The sequence below is a fragment of the Perca flavescens genome, chromosome 2, assembly GCF_004354835.1.
Source record: "Perca flavescens isolate YP-PL-M2 chromosome 2, PFLA_1.0, whole genome shotgun sequence".
Lineage (NCBI taxonomy): Eukaryota > Metazoa > Chordata > Actinopteri > Perciformes > Percidae > Perca > Perca flavescens.
In genome coordinates, this window is record NC_041332.1 from 31,443,281 (window position 1) to 31,453,964 (window position 10,684).

The 10,684-nt window shown below is 42.2% G+C and overlaps 1 protein-coding gene across 2 annotated transcripts in view; it reads left to right on the top strand.

Moving 5' to 3' along the window:
* The window catches only part of dchs2 (dachsous cadherin-related 2), a 43,416-nt gene extending 33,557 nt beyond the window's left edge, over positions 1-9,859 (top strand). For both annotated transcript variants that reach the window (XM_028592980.1, XM_028592971.1), the window contains 6 exons: positions 501-712; positions 825-976; positions 1,915-2,045; positions 2,627-2,913; positions 4,551-4,692; positions 6,329-9,859. In XM_028592980.1, coding sequence (XP_028448781.1) covers positions 501-712; positions 825-976; positions 1,915-2,045; positions 2,627-2,913; positions 4,551-4,692; positions 6,329-8,931 — 3,527 coding nt within the window. In that variant the 3' untranslated portion in view covers positions 8,932-9,859. The remainder of the gene's footprint in view (positions 1-500; positions 713-824; positions 977-1,914; positions 2,046-2,626; positions 2,914-4,550; positions 4,693-6,328) is intronic.
* Positions 9,860-10,684: the final 825 nt, after the last annotated feature.

Below are 10,684 nucleotides of genomic sequence, written 5' to 3' on the forward strand. Positions count from 1 at the left end.
AAGCATCCAGAAAATAACTTTAGATTTTTTTTTTAGCCATCACCATTGTTTATGTAAAACCAATAAGTGCTTCTCATCCAACCGTGTTGGGCTCATTTTCTGTGTCTCTCTTCAAAATGCCCTTACAGCTTATCTGGTTCATCTGGTTGTTTATATACAAGTATTTCCTAAAGAATTATGATTGTTGCCTGCCTGATCTTATCATATTCTACCCTACACTCTTCTTTTGGATTCATGTCTACATAAAGTAATGAAGCACACATGTTATACTGACATATGAACAAACTTTTTTTTAAGGGTTACCACAAAATCTTGAACCTAAACGTGCTTCTGTCAACGCTTTTTTTTAATAGATGAAAAGTTATGGGTTTCTTTCCATTACTGTGCTTTCATTTTCCCTTGATCTAATAAAAACAACCTTGAAATATATATAGTCTCTAAAGTTGGGTTGGCACAGTTTTTGGGGTATAACCGTACCTTATCTTTTTCCTCTCATCCAGGCGAGATCCGTGTGCAGAAAGATAACTCTCTGGACTTTGAGGTGAGCCCTCAGATCCATCTGGTGGTGCTGGCTGACAATGGGCTGCAGACAGCTCCCTGCAGGGTCTCCATCAGCCTGCTGGATGTGAACGACAATGCACCAGTGTTTGAACACAGCAACTACAGGACAGCTGTCTGGGAGGGGCAAGTGCACAACACCTACATCATGCAGGTAGAAACTATGAATATTACAAATACCAAGCAGGTGTATCATATATTTAGTCAGGTGTATCATCATCATATATTGGCTAGATTTAATGGATCCCTGGCCATATTTTCTGCAGGTTTTTGCGTCTGATGCTGACAGCGGGATGAACGGGCAGATTGAGTACTCCATCGTGTCCGGTAACCTTAACGAAGCATTCATCTTGGACTCTGTTCGTGGGATTCTTGCTACAAATGTCTTGTTGGACCGCGAGATCACCCCCTCATACAAGTACATCCAACTCGCATGAAAAAAAAGCATTATGTAACCATTTCTAGAATGTATGATAGTCAAGACAAAACTAGATTAGTAAATTCTTACTTATAACATGGAGAGTCCCATCCCTGTCAAAGCTAGCCCCTATATCACTAGCGCGTGAGTGAGTTTTTTAATAAAGATTTTTTTGTCCATATTCAAAGCTAAAAGTTTTCTGGAAAAGTTTTTGTTAAATTTCATCAACATTTATTTTGTTTGCATTCAACAAATGCACATCCCCTGAGTCTCTGCCACACTGTCAAACCCTTGTGGCAATTGTAGTTATTGAATGCTAACAACATAATCATTGTTTTATTTTTTGTAGGAGATGGGGGGATGACATCTTTATTTAATTTAACTTAGTTTAAATAGGAAGTTGACTGCTGATGTGTGTGTGGTCACAGTGAGAGAGGGCCAATGTTGCACTGTGGGGCCAGTTTCACAAAGTGATTTGAGAACACTACTTACAGTGCATGCAGATCGCAAATGATGGCAGTATTATTATGTTTCATGAATAATTGTCACTTGCAAATTGCAGAAGAATATGTAAGTGCCACAGGGCTCTTGCAAGCTCGTAAATGTGTTACTAGTTTAATTAGTGAAACACGTTTTCTGTAAATGAAATGGGCACATGACTGTGCCACTGCTTATATTTTCTTCATTAGAAAGCTGTCTGACAGATTTCCTGACAAGGCAAAAGTTGCTTTTCAAAATGTACCTCAGTACAATAGTCACAAAATGTTCTCATGTGAAAGTAGAATTACTGAGTTTAGAATGTCAAAAAGTACAAATACCTAAAATATCTGCTCAGCTCTGTTATTGAGAGTGCTAAATGTCCAACCTAGCATAACACATCAATACAATATCCATAATATGCAGAGTGGCATCATTTGTTTACTACCTTTAAATTACAGGCTGGTTCTGCAGGCAGCAGACAGGGGGAACCCTCCGCTCATCAGCACCACCATCATCCGGGTCCAAGTGGTGGACGTCAATGACAACAGCCCTGCCATCCCCCCCATGGAGCCCGTGGTTATAGCAGAGAGTAAGATCAACCCCTGCTGCTTTCTTTCTTACACTCATTTGAATATAAACACTGTCTATGTTCTTTGACAACCCGTTCTCACTCCCAACTCGTAAAATACTGATGCTTGGTCAGTGGCTCTCAGCGTCGCATACTGGTGCAAAAATCCCCCATTAGCATCCCTGCGGGACGTACCGGGCAGAGCAGCAGCTCGGCCGTGGCAATGTAAGATGACGTAGCATTAAGCGAGAAATATGAAAGACTGAAAATCCGAGTAAGGAGGTTGGTTGGGGAGGTGGATGGATCAAACAACACAGGACTTCCACCTAGAAGACCGAGGATCGTGTCCCGTTCTTGTCCCGTGCGTCACTGAAACGTACATTTTTGTAACCCCACCCACGGCCTTTTCCTAAATCTAACTGTCCCCTTTCTTGTGCCGCATGTCGGTTAAACGTACCTCGCGACCCAGAGCGTCAGAAAGTGACAACAAACGCCAAAGGCACATGACCAAGCCTCGCTTTTTGACGCGATGGGAGTGAGAATGTGTCATCTTTGACTACTGTATTTGTGGACTTATTTTGACGTCTTCTGTTTGACTGTAGATCTGCCAGCAGGTTACATGGTCACCCAGGTGACTGCAAACGACGTGGACCTTAGCTCAACCATTACCTACAGCTTTTCAGACAACAGTAGCACCAATTTCCCCTTTGCTATTGACCGATATACTGGTGTGATTACCCTGACTCGGGCCCTGGACTACGAGGAGCAGACAGAGTACACGTTGACAGTCTGGGCGTCTGATTCTCTCCATCAGACCACTGGAGAGGTCAAAGTTCAAGTGCTTGATGTCAATGACAATGCTCCAGTCTTCACCAAAGTCTCCTACCAGGTACAGATGATATATTTGCCGTTAAAAAGGTTATAGGCCAACTGGTTGGTGTCACCAAGCCATTAAAAAATGGTATATGCATGTTGTTACTGTAAAATGACAAAAGGAACAACCTTCTACTAAAGCATGCCTTGGTAGGATTTATAAATTGCCGTATAAAGTTGGTTATTAATGCTTTATTGAAGTGATTAAGGTCAGCTTATGGGTTTCCAGGTTGTAAAAATCAATGTGCCTGATACATTATCCCTCAGTATAACTTAGTCATTTTAGCATAATCCTTTATTGATGACTTTGTAACATGAACTGCAGACTTGATAACTTATTAGAAAGGCAAAGACAAAGTCTTTAAAGAGGTAGTCCAGTGGTTTTGTCTGTCACTTCCGTAAAGTAAAAATTAGGGGTCACAAAGAAAAATATAAATATTAGTAAATGAAAAAGAACATGTTCTCACACTTCAGTAACCTTAGTTAAAGGTCCCATGACATGGTGCTCTTTGGATGCTTTTATATAGACCTTAGTGGTCCCCTAATACTGTATCTGAAGTGTCTTTTATATAGGCCTTAGTGGTGCCCTAATACTGTATCTGAAGTCTCTTTCCCAAAATTCAGCCTTGGTGCAGAATTACAGCCACTAGTGCCAGTCCCACAATGAGCTTTCCTTAGTATGTGCCATTTCTGTGTCTGTAGCTATTGAGGAGGAGAGAGGGGGGGCAAGGTGGAGGTGTGGCCTTGACCAACTGCCACTTTGCTTGTTTGAAAACCATGATGTCTCTCTCTCATGGGTGGGCCAAATTCTCTGGGCGGGCAAAGCAGAGAAAGGGGAGGTAACCTTTCTCCTTATGACCTCATAAGGAGCAGATTCCAGATCGGCCCATCTGAGCTTTCATTTTCTCAAAGGCAGAGCAGAATACCCAGGGCTCGGTTTACACCTATCGCCATTTCTAGCCACTGGGGGACCATTGGCAGGCTGGGGGGAACTCATAGTAATGTTAAAAAAACTCATAAAGTGAAATTTTCATGCCATGGGATCTTTTAAAGGCGCAATGAATAGGATTATCCTAAAAAAACAAACATGTATATACTCATACAAAAAGAATCCTTCTAACCCATCATTTTTTAGCTACTAGAAGTGTGTGGCAGTGTCTGTATCTACAGAGACTGTATTTTTTGTTTTGCTCTGTTCAGGACAATTCTGGGCATCAACCTCTATAAAAATGTAGCAACCAGGTGCCAGGTTGTAAGCACGCATCCAAGAGAAAGCTACGAAAATGCAAATATAGCAAGGCAAAACTCCATGTGGCCAAAGCTCCTTCCTAAAGCGGCTGGCTTTCATTCGCTGGCGAGCACGGTAACCCTCGTTGAGCCGGGGAGAAGGGGCCAACTTTGAATGGTGTTCACAAACTGTAACCAACTAATCCTACTCAGTCTGCCTTTAACTAAAGACAAATTCTGCTGAAGCAGGTCATATACCAGCCAAATAGATTTTTCAAACCTGGCAACCCAAACATTGTATTGTGATAAAGCGTTTATAATTGTTTATTAACCTTATTAAAAAAAGTGGTATCTGACTAGATAAAGAGTATACATTACATCATGATCTTGCTGCAGCTGTGACTCATTATTTGTTCTCTCTTCAAGGTGGAGTTGTCAGAGCTGGTTTCAGCAGACACTTTAGTTTTGTCAGTGTCGGCTACCGACAGAGACTCTGAACTCAATGGGAAGATCACCTACAGACTGCTTTCATCTCCTTTACAAGGCTTTTACATGGAGCCTGACAATGGTAAGAAAAGTTTTATTGATGGAAAAGACATCCTGAAATAGTTCCGATATGAATGTCTCATTGACAGTTTACCCTCGCTGTACGTATACTGTAATACATATAGAAAAGGGAGATGTTAAGAAGTCACCAGATGGATAAAACAATGGCCCAACATGTATTGCAATCCTTCTGTAAAACACATTACCTCAAGCTTTACAAGTTTTATGACTGTCTGGTGTTCTGATTTTCATATTCATCCCTCTTATTCCCTCCATTAAAATCAGTTTTTCTGGCAAAGATAAATGGGCACACGTCAAAGAAAAGGGCATAGAGAAAGTTTCTGCCTGGTTATGAGCAGCATACAGTATCAGAGGTTACTGGGAGTTCTCATTCTGCCAGTAGCAGTATATTTCTCCTGTGTTTATATTTTTGTAGTCTTGGATTTGACAAGTGAGTTCCTTGGACAGGGGGGAAGAGAAGCAGCAGAGAAGGCAATTAGAAGTCATTGAGATAAAGTGCTTTAGAGGAGCCATGCCTATCCTATTATATCCCTTTTTTTTAATTCTAAACCCAAGAAAGAAGATAATTCTGCAAAGGCTGAACTCCTCCTCTGTTTTGGCCAGTCTTTTCCACTTGTGATTTATGAGCTTCTATCTAACTGAAGCTCTCTAAATCCAAAAAATTTAATGTGGTGCTTTTTGTGGTGCGGTGCCTCTCAGTTTTTCCATTCCTATTTGTTTCACAAACAATGAGTGGTGCTGCTTTAGAATAGAGCCTTAGAATTAATAAAGTCACCATGTAGAAAAGTATAAGGGGCAGTGAAGTGGAACAATAAATTGGATGGACAAACACTTTATTGTCATCCAAGAAGAACTTTTGCTCTTACAGTCTGCATAAGGAATTCATTAAAGAATAGTCACACTGGGAATAATGTTGCATTGCGGCAGTTTAGATTTAACTCTTAGTACATTGTCAAACAAGTAGACATGTTTTATTGTTCTTAATCTGAAGAGAAACTAATCCAGGAACAATCTGTGAATTTGTTTATCCATCTGTTAAATTAATAAAAAGAGTGTTATAGTTTTTCATTAGTAAGGCCAGATGTCAGGTCTTTCCTAAAGTGTTTCTACCTTGTAAACCGTTTCATTGTGAGATAAAATGTACGTTTGAATGTGTGCATAATGTCTGTCTGTGTGACTGACTGCAATATAATGTTCCTTGTTGGCACCGTTACCTATTTGCTCATCCAGTAGACATAGAGCAACATCATTATTGTCATGTCATGTTTCTAACCACCTGACAACCCTAAATCCAAAAATCACTTTATTTTACTTTCTCACAACTCCTGAGAGAAATAGCTGGCTCTTTAGCATGCTAGATGCTCCTCTATGTTCACTAGTTAGTCACTAACTTTGTCTGTAGTTTGGTGCTGGACAGGTGGCGTAGTGTACACTGGGTCGGAAAACAACTACTATTAGCTAAAAGCAGCTAAAAAGCTCTATAGAACTGAGGGGAGTTTGGTGGTAACTGACTGTCTGGTTTGCCACTAAGAGCAACTTTCACATTCGCGCAGTAATTGGATCCATTTCTAATATTGATTACTGTAGATAAAAAAAATAAAACTGATTCACTCACGAACACATGTGTTGTCTTGTAGGGTCCGTTTTCACCAATAAGCCCTTGAAGGCCATCACAAACAGCAACCTGATCCATCTTCTAGTTGAGGCCAAAGACGAAGGCGATCCTGTGCATTCTACTGTCACCTCCATAGATGTGCTGATTCTGGACACCAACGACCATGCACCTTTGTTCCATCAGGACATCTACACGCTCACCGTCCCAGAGGACACGGCCACAGACACCACCCTCCTGACGCTGTCTGCAGAGGACCAAGACTGGAGCCCCGAAAACACCCATTTGGACTATGCCATCATCAGGGGAAATGAGGAGAAGCGATTCTGTCTGGAAGTTAAAATGGTTCAGGTTGAGAGTCAGATGAGAAATGTAGGAAAACTTGTTCTGTGTAACCCTTTGGACCGTGAGACCACGGAGAACTATGCGCTGACAGTGAGCGTGTCTGATCGAGGAATGCCTCCACTGAACAGCTCTGCTGTCGTTATGGTGACTGTGACAGACTGCAATGACAATGCCCCTGTCTTTTCCAGCACAGGATACCATGCACAAGTGAGTGAAAACAGCCATGTAGGTACCAGACTGGTCCAGGTCAGTGCTCAGGATCCTGACCTGGGAACTAACGGCCTGTTGCGATACAGCATTATCTCGGGGAACCGCAAAGGTCACCTCAAGCTCGACCCTCAGTCTGGCCTTCTGGTGGTCAACCACTCACTTGACTATGAGGAAGACTCAAAATACACCCTCACCATCCAGGCATCTGATGGTGGTGAATCATCTGAAGAACGTAAAGTCACTTTTACAGTGGTCTTCATCACAGTGTTGGATGTTAATGATAACACTCCGTACTTCATGTTCCCTACTGTTAACTGTTCAGTGCTGGAGAACCTCCCAGCGTTTACCCACACCTGTTCCGTCCATGCTGTTGACAATGACTTAGGCCCTTACGGCCAGCTCACTTACTCTATTGTGTCCTCCTGCTTCATGGACTATGGCAGTGGCAGCCCTGAGAAGAAGGAGGCCTTTGCCATCGACCCCCTAACAGGCGACATTCACACCAGACAGACCTTTGATTACGAACGCGAGAATGAGTACTGCTTTGTAGTGGAGGCCAGGGACCAAGGCGACAAAGCAGCTACAGTGAGAGTGCAGGTGACCATCAAAGGAGTGGATGAGTTCAGTCCCGTCTTCACCCAAAAGAAGTACCATTTCATCCTGCCAGAAAACGCCAAGGCTGGAGAGACAGTCGGTTACGTGATGGCGATGGACCATGATGGAGGGGTTGACGGGCTGGTGGAGTACTCCCTTGTGAAGTCATCGCCGTTTTTCTCAATAAACAAAACAGTTGGTGCCATTTTTGTGTCAGGTCCTGTATATCGCAGACGAGGCAACCATGGCAGTGAGGACATGGTGGAGCTGGTAGTGTCTGCAGGTAGTCCCAGATTGGCCTCCAGGACCACCGCCTGCATAGTTTATGTCAATATCTCCAGCTCCGCTGAAGCTCTCACGGGGGTGCCTCTCAATGCGCACATGCTCAGTTTGAGTGTCTCGCTAATCATGTTCCTCCTTGTCCTCCTCATTTTTGTGGGATTGGTTCTCAGGTACAAAATTAAGGAAGCGGCAATCAAAAAGGCAGCTGCCATTGCCGCCAACTTGAACCACGGCACAGGCTCGTTCGGTAGATCCATTAGCCAAAGTGCCATCTCTCTGCAGGAGATGAAACCCAGCATCTTGTTGACCAAGAGGGACATATCGAACCCATACAATCAGTCAGACTCGAGCGGCCGTGGATCAGCAGAAGGTGAAACCGCTGAGGACCAGGAGATCAAGTGGATTAATCAGTACCCCTGCCGTAAAAGAGACGAATCTGTGCAAGGCAACCAGGTCTTGGAGATCCCAGACTCTGCTTTACCTGGGGACAATATCTCCTGCAACTCTATCGATGTAGGGCCAGAGCACATTTTATCTGTCAATAAACGTTTAGTCTCAGGGATGGTCAGCACAGAAAGCCTCCACCACTTCAAAGAAGAGGGAGGAGGTGAGGGACTACTTCCTGCAATACTTACGGTGAGGGATTTGGAGGAAAGCATGAGGACGAGTGGGTACCCTCTACTCTCGGAAGCCCAAGACTCTGCGGATTCACTTTCTTCACTGTTGTGTCTAGAAGAGCAGCTGCAGGGCAGCTACAACTGGGACTACATTTTGGACTGGGAGCCACGCTTCCAGACTCTGGCCTCCGTTTTCACCGATATCGGGATGCTCCCTGACGAGGAGCTTCAAGGCGGCCGTGAGGAATTGGCAGCAGAGGCAAGCTGTCTCATGTACCCACCGCCCCTTATAACAGGAGTGGCTCAGCCTGGCATTAGGACTGTACCTCCACGAAAGCCGGGGCGTGTGCCGAGCCTGAGAAGGAAGCCCTCTTATCCCAAATATGCGTATTCCCCCTTAGCCAGGAACACAGGACTTACCCCTTCAGCCATGACGCCCAATTTCTCCCCATCGCTGTCTTCTCTCACCATTAGGACCCCCAGTGCCTCACCAGTTGTCTCTGAGACCGGGGTTGGGGGTATCAGACTTGACTCAGGGCCCCTCACTGCAAGCCTACTAGAGGCAGAAATCCAGGTGTAGACACAAACTTTGATCCAGTTTATCTTTGGCATTCAATTCCATCTTTCATTCACCATCTGAAGGTATTTCCCTTAGTGTTTTATGAGAATTTAAAGGGCACAATTTAGTTTTCATTTTTGGTTTAATGACCAATAGGCTGATACATTGGTTTATTCATTCATCCTATTTTTATGGTTATGGACTCATGGATGTCATGAGTTTAGTCCCAAAGGGGCAATACCAGGCAAAGTTGTCATTTGAACATAATGTAGTCATTGAATTAGTTAGATTGAGGTTGATTTCATAACTTGCTTCTGTAATAAAACAAATATCGGGAAAAGCCTGAACTAAGTCTTGCATTATATTCTTATAATGCAGCACTTCAATTAAGAGCAGATGTTCGAGTCGGCAATAATCATTGAATGTGTTATTGTAAACATGTTTATATGTGCAGAAAATGAAACACTTTGTTACTGCAGTTGGTTGCAGCTTCTAAATGAAAACCTTTCAAGGTTGGTTTAACTTTAATAAGCAAAGAAAGGCAACATTGTTCTGTGGTTAAGTTTATCTTCCTGCAGTCATAAATTCCAGTATTTTGAATAGAGACCCAGTTTTGCCTCCCTCTTTTTTAATTCATTCGGCCAATAAAATTCCATGAAGAACATTTCTTCAATCTAGGACCGTTTTTAGTTTCCATGTTATATTGTTCAGTATTTTAAGGCTGGAAAAGAGTCAAGTCTTTTATGTCATTCTACACTAACACTAATTTTGTACTGATTTAGGAATTGGGATTATTTTGTCCTGCTGTCACTGGTGAGCACGATGAGAGATTTTCATAAACTAGTTTCACTTTTTCCCCTAAACAGAAATGGTCTTTTCCTTTCATGATTGTTTTTGTGTGCTGACTGTAGAATAGGGACATTCTGTTAAACAGCACTTTATGTAAAATTTCCAGAGAGTTGTATGAGTTTGAATATTAATACATTTGCAAACAAATTTGCAATAAAGAAACTTTCTTCTGCATTTTCTTTGATTCACCATTTAAAATGAGTTATGTTGTTGTACTGATTGTCTTTCATCAGGATTTTATAAGCTTGTGCATGTATGTGTATACTGTAATATTCAAAGATCAGAATAAGTAAAATGCAACAACACTGAAGACAGTATTCTTAACCCTGCAGAATATTAAAAGAACAAAGAAAATAGTATAAATGAAAATAATCATTAGATGTATGTTTACCACACAGAGCTACAAATGCTGCATAAAATCTTGGAATGGAAGTGCCTCTCTTTATGGGCATTTTCTTCCTGAATCCATTTTCCCCATGGCTACCCTCAGTGTTTTCCAGTCTTTTTCTCAACAAGTATCCAAATTGAATAAATTCATACTGCACACCACGTGGTTACAATCCTGATCTTAACCTCTTGAACTTTGATGTTTTCCTAAAAACATTTTTATGTGGTAGAGAACAACACCGCCGTATAAACCCTGGTTTCAAGGCTTCATTGAGGTTGTAACAAACTGTTAACATGCAGTATTTGTTCTCTCCATCACTTTCATCCAGTATCGGTGCAATTTTAGTTTATTATTTTTTTTTAAAAAGCTGAAGAGAGCTTCCACAGCTTTGGAGACTTTTGTTATTTTTTTCTTCATGTAACAGTTTGCTTCTCTAAGTAAAGAAATACAAAGTGATTCAACGTGGCTCCACTTGGTCTGCTGTTAATCCAAATGTGCCGCCCTCTGGGAACATATGAGCTGAGGAAGCTGAGGAGC